We start from the raw sequence: 22,538 nt of genomic DNA, 5'->3' as shown, positions 1-22,538 counted from the left end.
CATATGTTAATTAGCTCAATTTACCCATTCCACAATGTATACATATTTCGAAGCATCATGTTGTACATGATAAATAAATACAATTTTTATCTGTCAATGATAGATAATTTTTTTAAATTTAAACAACAATGAGTTTTAAAAACAGCTAAAACACAGGTGGGGGAAAATTAAAGTACTTTAAAGTTCTTGTGTTTGAGAGAAGGATAAACGCACTGATTAATCTGAGACATAGGTAAGTTTAAGTATGTTAAAATTTCTAGAGTAACGTCATTAATAAAGAAGTTGTTCTCAATGGGGAAGGGGGTGAGTTTTGTCCCCCAGCAGACATTCAGCAATGTCTGAAAACATATCTGGCTGCCACAGCTGGAGATGTGCTACTGGCATCTAGTGAATAGAGGTCAGGGAAGCTGCTAAGCATCCTATAATGCACAGGGCAGCCCACACAGTAAAGAATAATCCAGTCCAAAATGTTAATAGTGTAGACACTGAAAACCCCTGTACGAGAGGAAAAAGTGGAATAAAATTACCCAGTCAGCTCCTGGTGCAGTGACTCACGCCTGTATCCCAGCACTTTGGGAGGCTGAGGCGGGCAGATCACTTCAGGTCCGGAGTTTGAGACCAGCTTGGCCAACATGGTGAAACTCCATGTTTACTAAAAATACAAAAATTAGCCCAGTGTGATGGCAGGCACCTGTAATCACAGCTACTCTGGAGGCTGAGGCAGGAGAATCACTTGAACAGGGAGATGGAGGCTTCAGTGAGCCGAGATGACGCTACTGCACCCTAGCCTGGGCACCAGAGCGAGACTCCATCTCAAAAAAAAAAAAAAAGGCTGGGCACAGTGGCTCACGCCTGTAATCCCAGCACTTTGAGAGGCCAAGGTAGGTGAATCACGAGGTCAGGAGATCAAGACCATCCTGGCTAACATGGTGAAACCCCATTTTTACTACAAATACAAAAAATTAGCCAGACGTGGTGGCACGTGCCTATAGTCCCAGCTACTTGGGAAGCTGAGGCAGGAGAATCGCTCAAGCCTGGGAGTCAGAGGTTGCAGTGAGCTGAGATCACGCCTCTGCATTCCAGCCTGGGTGACAGAGCAAGACTCTGTCTCGAGAGAAAAAAAAAAAATTACCCAGTAAAAGGATTACTTGGACAAGGAAGGAGAGAAAAGAACCTAAAAAAAAAAAAAAAAAAAAAGAAGCAAATACAAAACATAAAGCAATATAATAGAAATGAATCCAAAAGTAAATGGACTAACTGATCCAGCAAAAGATAAGTTATCAGACTATATTTTTAAAAAATAATAAAGCTTTAGGTTTTTTAAACACAAAAAAACATAATACAAAATAAACTCTAAGGCACAAAGCATTACTAAAGAAGGACTGCTATATAATCATAAAAAGTTTCAGCAGGATGCAGTGGCTCACACCTGTAATCTCAGCACTTTGGGAGGCCAAGACAGGCAAATCATGAGGTCAGGAGTTCGAGACCAGCCTGACCAATATGGTGAAACCCCGTCTCTACTAAAAATACAAAAATTAGCTGGGCATGGTGGCACATGCCTGTAATCCTAGCTACTCAGGAAGCTGAGGCAGGAGAATCGCTTGAACCCAGGAGGTGGAGGCTGCCATGAGCCAAGATCGCACCATTGCACTCCAGCCTGAGTGACAGAGCAAGACTCCAACTCAAAAAAAAAAAAAGTTTCAGTTCACCAGGAAGGTGAAGCAGTTGTAAATGTGTATGCACTTAACAACATAGCTTCAAAATAGATCAAAATGGACAAAATTATAAGAAGAATTAGACAAATTCACCATTATATTAATATAGTAACGATAGCTGGCATTTGTGTAGCATTGACAATAAGCCAGACACTATACTAAGCAGTTTCCAGTTCTGTTGTCTATTGAATCTAAGATGCCATCAATTGTAAGATTCACCTTTAGTATTTGAACCACTGTGGAAAAAAGGAAAATGTCACTTAAGCTATGCCTCAGTATCAACTGTAAGACACATCTAAATGTCAGAGCTGTTAAAGTGCACTTGTGTGTGTGGAGAAAGAGAGAGACAGAGACAGAAAGCAAATATGGTGAAGCATTAATAGTGATTCTAGATGAAGGGTATCTGGGCATTGAATTTTTCTAAAGGTTTAAAGTTTTCAAAACAAAAGTTGGGGAAAATTGTAATGAATATACAGATGCTTACAAACAGTCATCATTCGAACATGTATTCAGTCCCCATATGTGTTCAAAACACACAGCATTTTCTCAAAATGAGCGCTGATAATGGGTCTTTGTCTCAGAAAAAGAAATCTGTTTGAGAATCTCACTTTCATTTTGCTACTTAACCTTAGAAGTGGTCTTGTTTTGGTATCTTTCTGTCGGATAGGGAACATTTCCACCCCAGTCTGAAAGGGAGGGTGTTACGGGGTGACATCTATAGGAGGGGACACTGCCTGTGCTGAGCAGTGGCTCCCAAATAGCCAGGAACTGCTGAGCACTGTGTTCGGGTGTGCAGCGTCCAGACCAGCTGATACATGAGATGGGCTAAGCCTGTGTCCCTCACCAGCCTTTGCGGGGCCTACTTGGAGAGATGCAGAGAACAGTAAGGCTGATGGCATTCACACAGCACCACAAGGATGCTGGTGAGGACACTGGGGAATCAGCACCCACTTGGTTCCTTTTTATTTGCATTCCTGAAATAGGCACTCAGAGGCCTTTTCTCACCAGGAGAGTTTCTCTTTCCATATCACAGAACTATGTGAGGTCTAGGGAATTAAGACAACAGTTGTCTTCTTAAATGTACTTGATTTTTTTTTTCTTTTTAGGTAAGTCATAATATGGACAAAGGTATCATGTATGAAGTGCTTACTATGTGCCAGACTTTGTGATAAATACATATAATCTTTCATTTAGTCTTTGTGGTTTGAACCTTCCACAGGAACCTCTGAAACCACATAACAAAAGCCTGAGGCAACCATGGCAGCTGTGCTAAGAGCTCATCCCATATGTGTGGCCTATGCCCTGCTGGTACTCAGGGTGGATTTCGAGTCTCTGGGCTGGAGCCCCACTGAGTTGGGAGGATGTGGGTAACACATTTAATCTGCCAAAGCTGCAAATTTTGCAGCCAGTGATACAGGAGTTGAAAAAGAAATTATTTAGGCAGTTAGTAAGGGTAAAAGAGTTCTTGGTGGAATTTTCTTTTAATAAAAAAGCAGCCCCCAAAACATTTCTAACAAAAAGCAGCCTGAAAAATCAAGCTGCAAGCATAGATAAGCAAGCTGGAAGCTTGCACAGGTGAATGCGGCAGCTGTGCCAATAGAAAAGGGATACCTGGAAGCCAGGTACATCCAATATGGAGGTTCCTCCTCCCTTCTCTTTGTCGTCATGTGTGCGGGTGTCATGGTGCTGGCCAGGTAGAGACCCCATCTGCAGAATAAAAGATTAGGGTGGGATGGCCAGCCTCTTTGTGGGCTATGTAAATGGCACAGCTGGCCCAACTAATCCACTGTGCCCTATATAAATCAAACACTGCCTCTTCAAGCTCGTCTATAAAACCAACCATTATCTTGCCCCAAACCCGGAAACCCACTCGGACCCTCTCCCACTGCACAAGGAAGCTCTCTCTTCTTTCTTTCACCTATTAAACTTCCGCTGTTAAACCCAGTTTTTGTGTGTCCATGTCTTCAATTTCCTGTGTCTGTGTCTTCAATTTCCTTAGCATAAGACAATGAACCTTGGGTGTTTCCCCAGACAAAGGATAGCACTTCACCAGGAAGTGACTAAGGGAAGAACTCCACCTGTGGGAAAATGTCCAAGAATTCTGGGACCAGAAAGGGTTTCAGCAGAACATCTGTGGGCCACCAACCAGACATTCTAGCAGAAAACATATGTCCAGTTGGTTTGAAAGATTCCCTGAGGGGAAGACAGTATAAGCCATCCTCACCCCCTTCTACCCTTCCTCCTCGCTCTTTCTGGCTGCCTCGCCTTGTTGAAAATATCTCACTTCCTTATAGGGCTCTTGCCCCTCCCCTAACATACCTCCCACACCCATCCCCAGACTGGTTTAGCCTCCAGGGCACCTTTGTTCCTTCCTCTCACAACTATGGGTCTCAGCCATAGCTGCACACTGTGGCTTCCAGGAGAGCTTTAGAAATGTGGATGCCCAGGCCTTACCATGACCAATGAATTTCAGCTCTCTGCGGAGGGATTCTTGCATCAGCATTTTTTAAAGCTCCTAGGTGATTCCAGCGTGCAGGCAAGGTGGAGAACAGCTGCTGTAGCAGAGCAGGTATGATAGATTGAAAGGACGTGCTTACCTGCACTTCTGTGTGACCTTCTGTTATCTGGCTTTCAAAGGGGTCACTTTCTTTTAATACCCAGCTAACTGACTCCACTCATTACCTTGTGCTTCCACAGGAAGATTTCTTTCCTGAGGGGTTGTGAGTGTCTCTGGGAAACGTGCCCCAGGAATGCATCCTTCCCATGCACTTTGGGCTTCTCGGCTACTCACCACTGACCACCTGGGAAGAAATTCTCCAAGTTGTACCCCTTTCTTTGTGCCTAATAGATAATCCTAAGTAGCTGGTACAAAGAAATATTTGTTGAATTAATGGATAGTAAAAAATGAAGGCTGGGTGCAGTGGCTCACCCCTGTAATCCCAGCACTTTGGGAGGCTGAGGCAGGTGGATCACCTGAGGTCAGGAGTTTGAGACCAGCCTGGTCAACGTGGTGATACCCTGTCTCTACTAAAAATACAAAAAGTTAGCTGGGCGTGGTGGCAGGTGCTTGTAATCCCAGCTACTTAGGAGGCTGAGGCAGAAGAATTGTTCGAACCCAGGAGGCGGAGGTTGCAGTGAGCTGAGATCGTGCCATTGCACTCCAGCCTGGGGGACAAGAGGGAAACTCCATCTCAAAAAAAAAAAAAGATAAACAAAAGCCTTCTTGGGATACATGACAATTATACATGCAGATTAAACAGAGAGCTGTAAGTTAACAAATCACCATAAAACATATGCAAGCGAAAAACAAAAATAAAACAAATACGCGAGGTAAAAGAAAACAGTTATGATCTGTACAGGATGCTACAGTCTGGATGTTTGTGCCCCTCCAAAATCTTTAAGAGGTGGTGAATGGGATTAATGACCTCATAAAAGAGGAGCTGCCCATCTCTTCCACCATGTGAGGACACAGAGAAGGAGCCACCTATGAGGACAGGCCCTCACCAGACACTCAATCGGCTGGTGCAGTTCTCAGAGGTGTTTGAACCAGAGCGACTCCATCCTGAATAGGGGCTGGGTAAAGTAAGGCTGAAACCTACTGGGCTGCATTCCTTGGACAATTTCTGTTGTTTTAAACCATCCAGCTTGTGATCATTTGTTACTTCAGCCACAGGAAACTTAATCCAGCACGGAAAGGCGCCGTTGTTTTATCCCGACCAGTTCTAGTATGTTCTTAGTACCTAAAATGGGGAAGAAGATGGGCAGAGGGTCATTTGGATTTATTTTATGGGAACTTAGTATCTTACTCTTCTCAGCAAGGGACTTAACTGAGAATGACTGTGCATGCTGCCTCACTGTCCCATTTCCTGAACTCTCTAGTTCAGAAAATGCTGTTGCAAACCAACTTCCTTAAAAAACAAAAGGGAAGTAAAAAACAAAAGGGAAGTAAAAAACAAAGTCTATTTTATGAACTGGAGACTCAGAGACTCAACACGATTTTTCTCCCTGAGTCAGGTCCATGGTTCTGTCTCCTGACAGCCTCACCACTCCTGTTTGAATCAAGCAGACACCAAACAATGTCTTTGTTTCCATGCCCATCAGAACTCTTAATTAAACAGCCACTGACTATTGGGCTGGCACTTCATGAGGTCAAATTTATTGCTGTTGGATTGTGATAAAAAAGATTCCCGGAAGGTTAAAGGTGTGGGAGTAATATCTCGGAGCAGGAGGAGTCGTGGCAAGGACAGACTTTAAATTGGGTTGAACGATTCAATAAAAACAGGAAACACAAGCCAGCTGCAGTTCCCCTCCTCTTGGCCTGTGCCTGGGGCCTGCCTGCTACTGGGCTGCCCCTGAGGGTTGCATTGCACACCTGCCCCGTGGAGCTGATGGGGTGGGAGTGATAGCCAACCCTTACTTACTGCTTCCTATGTGCAGGTCTTGTTCTAAGCACTTTTGCATTTTCATTTAATTCGCACAGCAACCCAGTTAAGCAGATATTATTACCTGCCTCATTTTTCAGATAAAGAAACTATGGCACAGAGAGTTTCAATCACTTATCTAAGATCACACAGGCAAGAAATGACAGAGCCAGGACTTGAACCCAAGTGGTCTGGCTCCAGAATCTATCATCTAAGATAGCCACCCATGATCCCCACCTCCTGGTAGCCACACCCTTGAGGATTCCCTTCCTCTTGAGTGTGGACAGTGCCAATGACCTGCTTCTACCCATGGAAAGCGACACAGGTGACAGGATGCTGTCTTAGATTCCATAGGATCGTAATTCTCATCTTGCCAGCAGACTCTGTCTGTTGCCTTCTTGGACAGCACACTTGCATGAAGCAAGCTGCCATACTGGAGAAGTCACATGGCTAGGACCTGAGGATGCCTCCAGCCAACAACGAACAGGGAATCGAGGTCCTCAATCCAACAACAACAGGGGTGAGGCACTGTTCTAAAAACAAGAGGCTGGAGCTCAAGGTGGACTTTCAGCGATTCCCTGCTCCTCATCCAGGGAGCTGCCAATCAGGCATAAGTCACGACCCTTCTGCCAGGCAGGAGACTTCTTTCATTTCTAGGGAAATGGAAGCTTGGGGTTCCCCGACGACTGCTCCATGCGGGAGTGCCAAGGCTGGGCCCCCTTGCGTTAACTTCAGGCAACTCTGAATCATCATGCATCTCCAACGTCTCCCTCTGCCCAATCCTACTTTCCTCACTTCTTACAAGTGTTGTCCCCAAGAGCATTTCCAGATGAATTTCCCACATGCAAATCTTCCTTCCAGAGTGTGTTTCCAGGGAACCCAGCCTAACCTAGAGACCTTGGGAAGACCTGTTGCAGCAGAGTGATGACAATAAAGTCTAGACTTCAGGGTATTGAGGAGTGAACGGGAGGGTGTGGAGAAGCTGGGACAGCAGGTGTAGCCAACTACTTTGAGAAGGATGGCTTTTGGGCTCAGAGAAGTGTGACAGTGTCTGGAAGGGGCAAGAAGAAAGTCAAGGGGGGATATTTCAGGTGGGTGATATTACACCACCATTGTATACTGTCGCCTGAGGCCTGTAGACAGGAAATGAGGAGTCCGGCTCCTAGTTAGAATCCCAGGGCTGGTTTTTCAGGACTGACCCTGGGCAACTGTAAGGCTGTACCAAGCAGGCCTCACAGGGAGGCTCCCTCTCCAGACCAGAACTGGCAGAGCCGGTGCACTGCAGTCCCTGGAGGGAGCTGTGGTCAAGGTCTCAGGCCCCTGCTGGCCATGCTGTTACACGCACCTGTGTTCCCAGCCCCACATCTGTGCCCAAAGCCTTCTTCAGGCACCTCAGCTAAGGCCTCCTTATTCTCAGGGAGTAGGGAAGGGGGAGCCATGAAGACATTGTTATCCGCTCTGACTCAGTTCTTTCCCACTCCTGGCCCTCTCCTCTCTCCCTCCCCCTGGTTCCCGGGTCCATAAAACCGCAGAAGCCTCAACAGAGAGATGACCTTCACCCCCACATCTATACTGATTACTTGACTCTTGACTGGAGCTCTGTTGCGGGGATGGTGGAATCCTCTTGCTTCTGCCCCTGCAGTGAGTGATGAGGACTGCTTTTTTTTTTTTTTTTTGAGACGGAGTCTTGCTCTGTTGCCCAGGCTGGAATGCAGTGGTACAATCTAAGTTCACGTCAACCTCCACCTCCCGGGTTCAAGCGATTCTCCTGCCTCAACCTCCCGAGTAGCTGGGACTATAGTTGTGTGCCACCATGCCTACCTAACTTTTGTATTTTTAGTAGAAACGGGGTTTCACTATGTTGGCCAGGCTGGTATCGAACTCCTGACCTCAAGTGATCCGGCTGCCTTAGCCTCCCAAAGTGCTGGGATTACAGGTGTTTCTGTTACTTTCATTTTTGGCTTATTGCTTCAACTAGCCACTCTCTCCAGCTTAGCTGAGCCCTTGACAGATGCATTGCTGACACCCATGAGAGAAGGCTTGATGTGCCTGGAAAAGACACAAGAGAAGTGACCGGACCTAGAGCCCCCGCTCTGGCCTTTGGCAGGAGGAGGGATACTCCCGAGGTTGTCACTGGAAAGAACACAGGGCAGGGACAGGCAGGTGATCTGACCAAGGGGGTCAGGGGTTAAGGAAGCCTGGTGTCTTCTATGTTCCTGGCAAAGTAGAGGTCATCAACAAAGGGAGGGAAGAGAGGGGCTTGGGAGGAAATGAGTAGGATGGAGCAGCTCCCTAGGGGAATGAGAAAGCGAGCCCACCTGACAAGGCAGAGGGCTGATGGGGCACTGCCAGAGCCCGCTAGAAAACCAGTGGCAGAAAAGCTGCAAGGTGCCCAGCTTGATGACCAGCCAGTAGCAGGGTCTGCAAGATGGCTGGCTCCTCCGTCCCAGCACAATGTGCATTTCTGCCACGGCGGGGACAGCACAGCACAGCACTGTTGGCCAAGAAGGGGGCTGAAGAAGAGCCTTCCCAGGGGGAATGTTGGCATTGTTGCTCTGTTTCTAGTTTCCACAGCAGTCTGGAGGAAAAAAGGACCCAGCCTGAAGATGCATCAAAAAGTGATTGATACTAGCCCAGTTGAACAGCCAAAGCCTGAAGGCAGGGAAATTCAAACACCAAGTCAGCCGGCAAAGTACAAACCATGCTGACACGGGCTGCTGAGCCATCAGCGGGATGGCTGGATTACCGCTGATCCAGCCAATATCCATCCAGAGATTACACACCGTCCCTCAAGGTGCAATCGTGGTTTCTTTTTCTTCTGGTTCTTTCTTCAGCACCAGCTAACAGAGCATCACTGATACTATTTTCCTGAAAGCTTGCAAGGATCCCAAATGAGCTGCCCTGAAAGGCCCCCTACCTTTGAGTATGTGCACTCTCCTAGGGACTTTGTGAGTCCCCCAGCTCCCAAGTATACACAGAGCCAGATCTACAGTAGCAGAGGCCTCATCATTGCAGGGCTGAATGGCCAGGAAGAAATAAAACTGCTGTTTCAGTTAACTGAATTGATCAGCACTTTCATAATCAGTTAAACCAAGCCAGGTCCTTCTTCAAACAAGCAGTTACAAAATGGCTTTTATTGGTGGCATCACAAACACTGTGTAATTAGTCATTGTCTTGTCTCAGGCTGTGCTGTCAAGATAAGACATTCAAACAGCATTATTTTCCTAAAGATCATAAGACTAAGGACACAAAAAAAGCAAAACTGGCTGGTTACAGCCAATAACCTCCACAGTTCCTTACATAATGAGCAAAGGCTGTCCAAAAAAGATAAAGAGTCTATTCTACTATTCTATGTGGATAAGGTCTCGTGGGAGGAAGCACCGTCTCCTATCCCTGGTTCTGAGTCGTCAACTGTTTTTGTTGTTGTTGTTTTGAGATACAGTCTTCCTCTGTCACCCAGGCTGGAGTGGCATGATCTCAGCTCACGGAAGCTTCCACCTCCCCGGGCTCAGCTTCTGGAGTAGCAGGAACTACAGATGCACACCACCACAACAGGCTAATTTTTTTTTTTTCTTTTTATAGAGACAGGGTTTCACCATGTTGCCCAGGTGGGTCTCAAACTCCTGAGCTCAAGTGATCCTCCCACCTTGGCCTCTCAAAGTGCTGGGATTACAGGCATGAGCCACCATACCCGGCCCTTCAACTGTTAACCTGTATTGATCACCCACACTGGTAAGCAAAGGTCACTCTGACTTCCTAGGTCATGATCTATCAATAGGTCAGAGTCCTAACAGGAAACCCATGGCACACTCCAACAGAGTAACCGGGAAAGGCATAATGAAGGATCTTATTGTAGCAGCGTCGGCAGAGTGAAGGGAAACCAAAAAACAATACAGTAGCAATAGTGGGAAGCTCACTAGCTCTAGGCCTGTGGGGGGGGCAGGGGAGGAGCCATTACCCTGGAGAGCACAGGGGTCAGCCCCACAGCCCACTAATGGAGACCCTGCAGGAAGGGAGCACACCTAATTGTCCCCCACCCTCTGATCTTGGGCTGATGCCTCCCACTGGTGGAACCCACCCAAAGTCAGAGGGTAAAGGACTCTGCTGATGCATTTTTTTTAAATTTTTTATTTTTTTGAGATGGAGTCTTGCTCTGTTGCCCAGGCTAGAGTGCAGTGGCACAATCTCGGCTCACTGCAATCTCCACCTCCCAGGTTCAACTGATTGTCCTGCCTCATCTTCCCAAGTAGCTGGGATTACAGGCGCCCATGACCACACCCAGCTAATTTTTGTATTTTTAGTAGAGTAAGGGTTTTACCATGTTAGCCAGGTTGGTCTCGAACCTCTGACCTCAAGTGATCTGCCCACCTCGTCCTCCCAAAGTGCTGGGAATACAGGCATGAGCCACCACACCCACTTTTGATGCATTTTATACAAGAAGTCTCCCAGGGCATGGAACAGGGCAGGCCCAGAGGATAAGGATCTGGAGGGGCAGATGGAAGGCCTCCAGCACCCAGGGAAGCAATATGAGAAAAAGAATATAAGAACAGAGACTGTGACAAAGCAAATTTAGATCCACAACACTGACATTTTTATAAAAAGGTTTTTGGAGGTTTAAACTGAAAAGTTTTGTAACTATTATATTAATGTGTATCAGGTTTGTAAGGTGTTCAAACCATTTTAAAATATCCATTTGGCTTATAATTTTCATTACATTTTTAGTTTGAAAGAGTTTAATGGATTAAATTTTTAATCATTGTTTAAATACTCGAGGAACTCTAATTTGTAAAATTCTAGTTTTTGATATAATAGTTATCTGAGCAGAATGTGAATTTACATCACTGGATTTTTGGGAGTGGGATTGTTTGGAGTGCAGTGGTGTGATCATGGCTCACTGCAGCCTGGACCCCACTGGGACCCAGCAACCCTCCTGCCTCAGCCTTCCAAGTCGCTGGGACTACAGGTTCGTGCCACCATGCCCAGATAATTTTTTTTACTTTCTTTACTTTCCTCATTCTGCAGGGGCTCAGCCTCCTTGCTGTGCTTGCGTGGAGACAAACGTGACTGCATCTTGGATGCTAATCCATCATGTTGACTTCTGATGCACCCCAGTCCCTGAAGCCCTCCTGATTCCTACTTTATTTACTGTCCTTAGTGTAAGAACAGGTACTCTCTACAAATCCTGCCTTGAGATCAAAGCAACCATGATACTATCACACCAAGTACAGGCTATGACACACGTAGCAGTCTTGCCTGTTCTGGACAGTGGCCTTTCATTGTCTCTTTGGAGTATGTACCCTCTTTCCCTCTAGTATATAATCTCTGGGTCTGGGGGTAACCATGAGAAATCCCTCTGTCTTGCATGCCCAAGACCATGCTTCTGTCTGTGAGTTCCCCAATAAACCACCCTTTACCAACAAACTGAATTTGTCTTCCTCGTTCTTCACTTTCTCAGCTCCTTTGGCATTTGGGGGCCTTTTTGCATATAAGGCCCTTTCACGGAACAGCCTGGGATGTGCCAGAGACACATCTGTCTCGGAGCCTGTGCATATGCTCTTCCCTAAGCCTGGAACACTTTCTATTTACACAGCCCTCTCCTTGTGTCATTGAGTCCAGTGTCTCTTCCTTAGAGAGACCCTCTCCCTCGCTGTCTCTTGTCCCTCTTTTTCTTCACAGCATGTAGCATTACTTGACACCATAATATTTCAATTCAATTCAACAAATATTTTTTGTTCACACATTTGTCCTTGTCCAACTAGACTGTAGGCTCCAGGAGAGCACAGACGTTGTGTATTTCGTTCACTCCTGGATCCCCAGCCCTTAGAACAGTGCTTGGTGCTTAATAGGTGGCTCAAGATCTGTTTGTTGAATGCATGGATGTATGAATGAAAGAATGAATGAATGAATGAATGCCTGGGATCTTTCAGTAAATCCGTGGCTGACTCATGCCCAGAGTTCAGGTCTTCTATGTTCCTTTCACTGATAGCTGCATTGCATTCCAGGATTTCCCATCTTTCAGATTCCCAGAAATTATGTATCCATATGTGCTGTGCCCCCTCAGCTGATGGCTTCCTTTTCCTTTCTTCACAGCTCTCTGGCATCAATTTTTCCACTTCTCAGAAACACTTTGGCCCACAAATTCCCAAAGGAACCTTGTTCTTCATTCTGGAAAACACGATGCCAACATATCAGAATAAAGGACAGATAGGAGCTTTTGCTTCAAAGTGAATCACTTCATGGATGTTAATGTGTCCTAAGAGATTCTAAACTTCACAACTTTTGATAGTAACTGTACTATATTTGCAACATATTTGCATATATTAATTGGTATAGCTGAAAAGCATGAGATTGCTGTTTTTTAAAATTAAATGAAGTAAGTTAATATTTTATTGCTAGGTATAAGAACTGCTGATGAGGACATCTATAGAGGTAGAAAATTCTAAATGTCCTATCATCACCAATAAGAAACTTTGACCGTCCAGTAGATACAATACGATCACATAGAAAACTGTATACAGTATATTGTATGTGAAGGTCCCACGAAAAGAACAGGGACTGTAAGAAATATAATCATCTAAGCTACAGGTAAGAAGAACATCAAGATTCTTTAAAGCAATGGCTCTCAAAGTGTGTTTCCTAGACCAGCAGCATCAGCACCACGTGAAAGCTTAGGAATGCAAACTCTCCAGCCCCGCCTCAGACCTACTGGCTCAGCAACTGTGAGGGAGAGGTCCGTATTTTCATCTATGTTGTAGCGGGTCCTTGGGTGACTCCAATAAACACTAAAGTTGGCAAACCATTGCCTTTAAGGGTGTGTAAGTTGTTAATTTAGTACAAAATTTGCAGCTTTCTGTGTTGTTGTGACTTTCTATTTTTGCAGGAGTAGAAAAGTACCCCGTTGCAGTTGAGATAAGTGGATCCAAAACCCCAATAGCAACCGAAGAGGTTCTTTATGACAGCTGGAACCTGCACTCCAGTTGCCCTTGCACGTTTGTGGTTTAACAGTCCCAGACGCAAATCTGCCACTTCTGGCTTGCATCCAACAAAAGTGCAGCTGTTCATCAGTAGGAGATGTTGGCTGATGTACATAGACATGTAAGAAAGCTTCAAAGCGTCATGGATGGATCACCAATAGCACCAGTATATGCAAGACCAGAGAAGAGTGTGTGATCCAGGTCCTAGGACTGACAAATGGGGACTCAGTCCGTACTTGGGATGGTGTTTTATTTTGACTTTTTTCTGAAACAGCAGAGAAGCTTACCAAATAATCACAAGGAGATAAGAAAGTGTTTACACTTGTTTCAGTTGCTCTTCACTGCCTCCCTATGACCAACACTCTTAGCAGTTGCACTGAGAAGTCAGAAGAACCTGCTATTGTGGATTCATAATCTTTTATTACCTTTCACTGAGAAACAATTTATACTACTAAACAAGACATCAGTTATGCTCAAGATTTTAAGTGCTTTTTGAACTAAAAACAAACAAAAAAACTGTGACCTGCATATAATGTAAATGGTTTATCTTCAAGTCAATAACAATCAAGCCTTTATTAACTGCAAGCAAGAAGCAAAAAGAGGCACCAGCACCCCAGTGTTCCTTTTTCCCCTACAGAATGGCCAGGAATGCAGATATGCTTATGAGCAGGGTTGGCCAGAGGTGGTGTGGAAGGTGGGAAACTGAGTCCTTAACCACAAATCCCTCTAGAAAAATGCAGTGCACTGTAGTGCACATGCAAGTCTGGTAGGGGGAGGGCAGTTTCTCCCCATGAGGCCTGGCAGACAAAGCTTTGTAATTTCTGTGGTCAGGATTGAAAGATCACGCACAAGATTTTGGGATGGAGCCAGACTCCTCAAATGAAGAGCAGAATCGTTAGGGGAATAAAAGCTCATCTTCCTCTTTCCACTACGCTGATAGATATAAAATCTGGATATCAGGAAAGAAATCTAGGCAGAAGACCAATTTGGGAGCCATGAGCCTAAATGACAGTCAGTGAACTCACAGAAGAGGAAGAGACCACTACGGGAGATGAGAAAAGAAGATGAGCCAGAACAAAGCAGTGAGGGACACTAATATTTAAGTCACAAGCAGTGGAGTGGGTTGTCCTGGAGATTGAGAAGAATGGCCAGACAGACAGACACAACAGCAAACGAGTATGGAATCATGAGAAGAAGAGCATGGGGAATGATAGATACCAAATGCTATGGAGAAGTCAAGTAAAATCAAGGCTATAAAATGTCTAATAGATCTGAATACTAGAAATTAGCTGATGATCTGGGTGAGAAGAGAGTAAGCAAAATGAGACAGAAAGATAAACTTAGTGGGCTGAGGAATACATAAGAAGTGAGAAAACAAAGATAGTTGTGGACAGATGTAGACAGATTTGGCTACGAATAATAACAGGAAGGACAGCTTCTGGCGTGAATGCAGCATATATGCCTTTTTAAATTGGGAGAGACTTGAGAATGTTTAACTGTTAATGAGAAGAAACTAAAGAGAGGAGATAAAGTCATGAAAAAACGTAAAAATAATCAACGGAAAGCTATCCCTATGAAGGAGTGGCTCACAGAACCGGAGAGAGATTTTCATTTGATTGAAAGAAGGATGTCTTCCCAATGACAGAGAAAGACAGAATGGAAGCAGGTGCAGAAGAGTTTAAAGTTTTGGTGATGGAGAGCTGAAACCTGATCTGTTGACTGTATTTTCCAAGAAAGTAGGAGCTAGGTGGAGGAACATCTGTTGAAAATGAGAAGAAAAGTTGTAGGGTAGAGATTTGAAGTGTAGGTTTTTAATTTCGGCTCAATTGAGGTTGCAGACTATGAAGTTTTGATCACTGGGGCTATTTGATCCTTCACGTTTTCTCCAGAAAAACCAGATCTCCCCTCTGAGCCCTCCTGAAGTAGGAAAAACAATAACCACGATGGTCAGGAAAAAATAGCCAAAATTACTGAGCACACTGCGCCAGACACTAAACTAAGCTCTTGATGTGCATTAACTGATTAAAAATTAATCACACCACTATGATATAGATATTGTTATAGTCCCCATAAGGAAACAGGAAAAAAAGATTAAGTAACTTGCCCAAGATCCCAGAGTGATGGATCTGGGATAGCAACCTAAGTCAACTTCAGAACTCAGACTCTTAGCCAGTAAGCCAGTCTCTGTTTAAGAGATACTTAATTACCATTTGAAAAGACATATGGCTGTCTTCCATGTTACTGCTTAAAAACAGACATCTTTCTCAGTATGCAGTGAGCATGCAGCCACACTCAATCTTTCCTCAAGCTATGTGAACACAGACCAGACCTTCAAATATGCTGTCCCCTTTGTTTAGAATGCTGTATCCCTCTTCTTTTCCTATCTCCTACTTATACTCTGCCTCTCCTTAAACATCTCTTACTCCAGGTCACCTGCTGCAATCTATATCCCTCGCCACTAAACTAGTTTAGTGTTCCCACTGTTTGCTTCATCATCATCATTATTACTATTTTGAAATAGCATCTCACTCTGTCGCCCAGGCTGGAGTGCAGTGGTGTGATCATGGCTCATTGTAGCCTTGACTTCCTGGGGTTCAAGCGATTCTCCCGGCTCAGCCTCCTGAGTAGCTAGGACCACAGCCTCTGCCACCTCATCCAGCTAATTATTTGTATTTTTTGCAGATATGGGGGTCTCACTTTGTTGTCCAGGCTGGTCTCAAACTCCTGGGCTCAAGTGATCCTCTTGCTGCAGCCTCTCAAAGTGCTGGGATTGCAGGTGTGAGCCACTGTGCCAGCTTCACTACTATCTTTTACTGAATTGCCTGCCTCCTGGGATGAGGAAATGTGTAGGATGATAAAGCACCAAGGAGAAAGACATTCTGGAGATTCCAGAGTAGAACTGCTCAGATTCCTTCCTGAACATCCTGGAGCTAGTGTTTGTACACCCTCAAAGTCTGTGCCACTGGGCTGCTACTCAGCTAGGACTCTTCTCGTTTCATCTACCAACCTCTCCTCCCAGAAAGAAGTGAATTTATTCTTCCGGAAGGTTCTAAAGCAATGATTTCTAACCCAGGGTGCACCCACCCTAGGGGTTTGTGTTGGAATACAGGGTCCACTGAAGTGCAATGAAATTCTATTTACATTCTTTAATAAGAAATAAATTAAGCTTTTGATATTTGATATATAACCTAGCACGAGCACCTTCACTTGGTCCAAATGCCAGAGGATCACATGTCACATTCAGTGATGTGTGACACACTTGAGAACAGAGTGAGAAACTCACAAGGTGGAAATGTGTAGCAATGCTTCTGCTTGTACACTTTTGGAGTTGGTGACCATGTCTAGCCATTTACTTGGCTTGATGTGTGTTTACAGGTCGTTAGCTAGTTTTAACTAAATTAATGCTCATAAAATGGATGTGACAAGATTCTTGCAAATAAATTGGAAATTAAAGATAGTACCATTAATACACAAGTGAATAACAGCAGCCTTGACATATTAGCTAATCACAGTATGAAGCCATCACATTAGGAAGACATTTTCCAGAAAAGCAAACCCCCACAATTTCTTTTCAAGAGTGTTTAAAGTCATACGATACTCATTCGTTTTGGTTCTTTACAAAATTTCGTAATTGGTGACAGTGTTTAGAAACTGCTTTGGGGGTTCTTAATAGCAAAATACAAAAAGCCACATGCCCCTTGTTCTTCTTTCTACAATATGACAAACTAAAATACATTCCTCAGTCAGCAATAGTGTCGGACTATGTATAGCAAATAGGCTGACGACGTAAAGAAACAAGAGTTCAATTTCACAGTGTGGAAAATCTGCCATGTAATCATATGGAAACATGCTCTAAAGCACAGATGTTTCTAACATGTCTTTTTCCAAAAAGTGAAATACACAAGCAACGACTTTTTCTTTGTTAGCCAAAAAGGGAAAGATAAAATATATACTCGACAGTAATTTACTTCCTTAATTAAAACAAAAAGTTTTAGTGCCTATATATTGGTTTCTAAATACCATACCCCAATAAAAACAACAACAACAACAACAACAACAAAAAGCAGGGCCCCTTGAAGAAATGGCTGATTTTAGAGCTGAGCAGGAAAAACATAAGATGAACTTGGAACATCTTGTCCTAGAAAGTAAAGAAGTGTTAGAAAAAATTATGAGCATATTAGCAAAAGGAACAAGAGTCAGCTTGAAGTGGCTGCCACTGGCCAAATCTGGGACAATTTGAGCATTAAAATAAATAAGGAGGGTGAATTGGTAGAGCAAAGGAGATATTTAGGGCGGTGAAATGCCTCTGTATGATGCTGTAATGGTAGATACATGACATTATGTTGCAAGTGGTTAGGTATGAGAGGGGCAGGAGACGGCTCTTCCCTCACCCACCAGGAATGTCAGGTGATGGTTCAACGATCACATTGCCCCTCTAAAAATAATTCAGCATCCAGCATCGAATTATCTCCTAATGGTCCGCAGCTATTACATTACAGTGTTAATTGAATGTAGGCGCCAGGGAGAAGCAAAAAGAGCTTCCAATAAAATCTCCGTTATTGGGTGAGTGAGCCCAAACAGGCACATTAAGAGACAAAATGGCAGATTATGACCTTCCGGGGGCAATCCACCGGAAACGGGCAGAAATCTTCAGATGGGCATGTGCACAACTTCCTAAACACACTGCACATGTTCACCTCCCAAGCGTAAGAAGGGCATTGCACATGCGGGCAGCCCACCCTAAGGGAAGAATCATGGGAAAGGGGTGCAAGATCCCAGAAGTGGGCCAGCCTGTAAGTCCTAGAATCACAGTTAAACGCTGCACTTGTCCTTCAAGTTGCCCGCTTGGGTCTCTTCCAAGTGTACTTTCCTTTCTTTCCCGTTCTAAAGCCTTTTTAAATACACTTCCACTCCTGCTCTGAAACTTGCCTCAGTCTCTTTTTCTGCCTTATGCCCTTCAGTCGAATTTGCTGTGCAGGTAACTGGGATGCCTTCTACCAGTAACAATTATACATTGTAAAAACCCATAGAATGTACAACCCCAAGAGAGAACTCTTATGTAAACTCTGGACTTTAGTTAATAATAATGTATCAGTATACGTTCATGAGCTGTAAGAAATGTATCACCCCAATGCAAGATGTTAACAACGGGAAACTGAAAGCAGGCTTGGGATGCGGGGGTATATAAGAACTCTCCACACTGTCTGTAAACCTAAAACTCCTCCAAAAGTTGTATATTAATTGTAAAAATTTAAATAAGGATAGCAATGAACTATAACCGATGAAATAAAATAAGAATCTGTGAGTCTATACTAATAATAAATGGAGACCGGGCGCGGTGGCTCACGCCTGTAATCCCAGCACTTTGGAAGGCTAAGGCAGGCGGATCACCTGAGGTCGGGAGTTCAAGACCAGCCTGCCCAACATGGTGAAACCCCGTCTCTACTAAAAAATTAGCCAGGCATGGTGGCAGGCTCCTGTAATCCCAGCTACTCAGGAGGCTGAGGCAGGAGAAATGCTTGAACCCAGGAGGCAGAGGTTGCAGTAAGCCGAGATCGTGCCACTGCACTCCAGCCTGGGCGACAAGAGCAAAACTCCGTCTCAAAAAATAATAATAATAACAATAATAAATGGAGGCCAGGCGCAGTGGCTCACGCCTGTAATCCCAGCACTTTGGGAGGCCGAGGCGGGCGGATCACCTGAGTCCAGGAGTTCGAGACCAGCCTGACCAACATGGAGAAACCCCGTCTCTACTAAAAATACACAATTAGCCGGGCATGGTGGCACATGCCTGTAATCCCAGCTACTTGGGAGGCTGAGGCAGGAGAATTGCTTGAACCCAGGAGGCAAAGGTTGCGGTGAACGGAGATGGCGCCATTGCACTCCGGCCTAGGCAACAAGAGCGAAGCACCGTCTTAAATAAATAAATAAATAAATAAGGAAAGAAAGAAAAGCTCTTTCTTAAAATGTGTCAACTAATATTTGTAGTGAGAGGGTCAGGGTTGAAAACTTACCATTTCATGACCGTCACAGGTAGGATAGTTTAGGCAAGGATGATTAATGGATGTTAATTCTAGAAGAAAAGTGGACCGTTTTGACTAGAATAAAGGAGAGAAGGGAGGTTCTGGGTTAAGGTTACAGAGGTAGCACCACAGGGGAAATTAATTCATGTCTTATCCTTAACAAATTATTACAGCAAAAAAGTTGAAACTAAAGTACACGAAGTACTTACCACAGGGTGTCACAGCTGTGGCAAATTTTATTAAAGCACAATTTAATTTTATTAAAATACAATTCAATGTTTATAATAGGTTGTATTAAGATGAGGAAGACTGAAAATCTTAGGAAAGGAGGAAGAAAAGGAGAGGAGGAAATTGCCAATGTGTTTAAAAATCTAATTAAGCGTTTCAGTCATTTTGAGCTCATTGTTCTAAATATAAAAATGCATCCTATTCCAACTAGTTTGCAAGAACTTTTGGACAGCAGGAAATGGAAATTTTAATGTAAACATGCAGAGTCGTTTGAAAGGCTTTTAAAATAAGTATTATTTTGTCATCGCAACCAGGAATTTTTCCTCTTCCATTTGGATCCACGTATCTTCATGGGGTGTTTTTCCACCTTTGATGTTGTTAAAACGAAGTACTGACACACTCAGAATCAAACCCCCAAATCGATGAATCATAAAGTGATAATTCAAAGTTTTTAAAACGATACCTAACAACTGGATAGATTGTCTAAAAATCATTATTCACTCAAACTGGATGAATTTCATGATACGTAAATTATACCTCTAAGATGTTTTTAAAATAGGCATATTTCCCCTGGGCGTGGTGACTCACGCCTGCAATCCCAGCACTTTGGGAGGCCGAGGCGGGCAGATCACTTGAGGTCAGGAGTTCCAGACCAGCCTGGGTAACACAGCGGAAATCCCATCTCTACTGAAAATACAAGAACTACCCGGGCGTAATAGCGCACGGCTGTAATCTCAGCTACTCAGGAGGCTGAGGCAGGAGAATCGCTTGAACCCGGGAGGCGGAGGTTGCAGTAAGCCGAGATCGCGCCACTGCACTCCAGCCCGGGAGACAGAGCAAGACTCCGACTCAAAAAAAAAATTCCATTGCATTGTTCTTTACAAACATTCATTTAATCATATAATTGCTAATTAATTGCTTGGTTGTTATAACAACCAAGTATTTGATTCCTTAAATTATTTCATCATTTTAACTGTATTTCGCATATTTTCACAATGCACTTGATCTATTACTGAGGAATTTAATTAAATAATCATTCGAAGGGTGGGCTGGAATTGTTTACTGATAAAGCTCGATGAGCCTAGCGACTGCTGTTTGGAGCCCCTCGGCCCAGGGCCCGTGGCGGTTCTCTCCAAGGGACCATCTCGCCCCTCAGCCAAGTCGCCCCGAAAACGAGCGCTCGACCGCCTCTGCCCCGCTCTCGCTCTGCACACAGGAACGGTCTGGTCGCTCAGCCCCTTCCTCCTTCCAGCCGCATCTGGTTCCCAGGCCCCTGGGGACTCCCAACGCCACTGTTCAAAGCTCTAGGGTCAGCAAGCGCCCCGGACGAACAGCGCCGGGCCGCGACCAGGACCCCACCCGCGCCCTCCGGCTGCAGACAGGGGGAACAGACGCGGGAACTCCAAAGTCCCTGGGTCTGCGCAGGTGTGTGCAGCGATCCTGTGAAGGTCAAGGCCTCCCGTGAGGCGGAGTCTTCTTGGAATGCGATGGTGAACCGCTCCAGATCGACCACTGGCCGGAAAGAGTGAGGAAGAAGAGAATGCAGGAGGCCTACGATTTCTAAGACGCGCGCGCACAGGGGTGGTACAACTAGGATGGGGCAATGGGAGCTTGGAGAGGCGGTGCTAGCTAGGAGGAAAGGCGCGCGCACGGAGGAACGGGCGTGCGCGGAGGGGCGGTGCGAGCCAGGAGAGGCGGTGCGTGCGCAGCGGGGCGGTGAGCGAGCTAAGAGGGGCAGCGCGTGCGCAGAGGGGCGGTGTGACTCAGGAGGGGGCGATGGAAGCTAAGAGGAGCGGCGCGTGCGCGGAGATGTGACTGGTGGGACCTGCGGCGGCTCCCAAATGATGGTCGCCCTCCTGGGCGCGACGACCCTAGTGCTCGTCGCCGTGGCGCCATGGGTGTTGTCCGCAGCCGCAGGTGAGAGGCGGGGAGGAGAGTCGGCGCAGGGCCGGAGGTAGGGTGCGCAGCTGGGCTACGGGGGCGACGACGGTGCTGGGGGCGACAGACGCCCAGTCTGGGAAACCTTCGGTCCACTTTGCCGCAGCAAAGATTGAACCCGACCTGGGCTCGAAAATCAATCAGGAGAAAGTGGTGTTCTGGGTCCTCTGTCGCCGCTTGCCTGTGGCCAGTGTACGGGTACTCGGGCGCGCCCGGGTGAAGGGGCGGTGCCAGAGCTTTGTGTCAAGTTTGCTTCTTTCCGGGAATGTATCGCGGCTCCGCTGGCCTGTTTGATAATAAACAAAACATTTCCCGAAATGCATTTCCTCAATCTGGTAAATAGGCTCCCAGTCCCACGGGGGAGTGAGGCAAGTGTGGCCAGGATTTCTTTGCCCTCAGGATTCATACAGGCCAATAAAAAATGACAATCGGAGTGACTGAGGCATTCATAATTCTCAGTCCTCGAGGTTTACTAAGCCTGCTTCAGGGCGCATCCGGGAAAAACGTGAGCCACAGACACATCTGTGACTGGTTTTCCAGAGGTTTTCAGGAGGTGGGGCAGGGAGGCAGTAAGGCAAATAGTTCTGTGAGACTTTAGTTAGTGCCCAAGAAATCTGTATTTTAAGATACCATGAGTGTCTTGAAGAGAAAAAGAGAGTAAAGGGAGTCAGCTGTGCAGATGCCTCTGGGTAGGTGAAGTCTTGACTTTGTTTTGCACTTGAGAAGATAAGCTTGTAATTGACATTGTCAGTGTGGAAGGCCTGAACTAGTTTTTCAGGTTAACTTTGGAATGCCATTTGTTGAGAGGAGAGGTCCCTTCAGATGGCTGGGGGGCTTAGAATTTTATTTTTGGTTTACTTAACTACCTACTTTTTTCCCAAAGAAATAATCATGTTCAAAACTCAATGAAATGTTATCTCAATGAGATTGTAATGTTGCTCAGTCTTTCAGAAGTTATAAAAATAGTCATACTTTTTAAACTAGTAAATGCAATTCTAGGACCCAAGACTAAGAAAACTGTCCAAAATATGGGAAGACATTTTTATTTATACTTTTTTTTTTTTTTTAACAGCCTGTTGCCCAGGCTGGTGTTCAGAGGTGTGATCTCAGCTCACTGCAACCTCTGCCTCCCAGGTTCAGGCGATTCTCCTGCCTCAGCCTCTTGAGTAGCTGGAATTACAGGTGCATGCCACCACATCCAGCTATTTTTTGTATTTGTAGTAGAGATGGGGTTTT

At 45.1% G+C, this 22,538-nt stretch overlaps 2 protein-coding genes across 8 annotated transcripts in view; both read left to right on the top strand.

Moving 5' to 3' along the window:
• Positions 1–12,936, top strand: part of IL10RB (interleukin 10 receptor subunit beta) — a 46,711-nt gene extending 33,775 nt beyond the window's left edge. Inside the window, exons 7-8 of one of the 2 annotated variants that reach the window (XR_010120796.1) lie at positions 9,722–9,871; positions 11,162–11,555. Coding sequence is in view for 1 of the 2 variants with exons in the window: in XM_055279583.2 (XP_055135558.2) it covers positions 12,230–12,367 (138 nt within the window). In the remaining variant the exon portion in view is untranslated. Of the gene's footprint in view, positions 1–9,721; positions 9,872–11,161; positions 11,556–12,229 lie in introns of those variants that run through there. The other variant, XM_055279583.2, reaches the window with a different exon arrangement.
• Positions 12,937–21,023: 8,087 nt separating this feature from the next.
• The window catches only part of IFNAR1 (interferon alpha and beta receptor subunit 1), a 40,764-nt gene continuing 39,249 nt past the window's right edge, over positions 21,024–22,538 (top strand). For 2 of the 6 annotated variants that reach the window (XM_055279554.2, XM_055279556.2), the window contains exon 1: positions 21,070–21,281. In XM_055279554.2, coding sequence (XP_055135529.2) covers positions 21,206–21,281 — 76 coding nt within the window. In that variant the 5' untranslated portion in view covers positions 21,070–21,205. Of the gene's footprint in view, positions 21,282–22,538 lie in introns of all 6 variants that reach the window. The other 4 variants (XM_055279557.2, XM_063639346.1, XM_055279555.2 and 1 more) reach the window with 3 other exon arrangements.

This window comes from Symphalangus syndactylus, chromosome 5 (genome assembly GCF_028878055.3).
Source record: "Symphalangus syndactylus isolate Jambi chromosome 5, NHGRI_mSymSyn1-v2.1_pri, whole genome shotgun sequence".
NCBI lineage: Eukaryota > Metazoa > Chordata > Mammalia > Primates > Hylobatidae > Symphalangus > Symphalangus syndactylus.
Note: the sequence above shows the minus strand (reverse complement) of the source record. Positions and strands in the feature narration are given on the sequence as shown.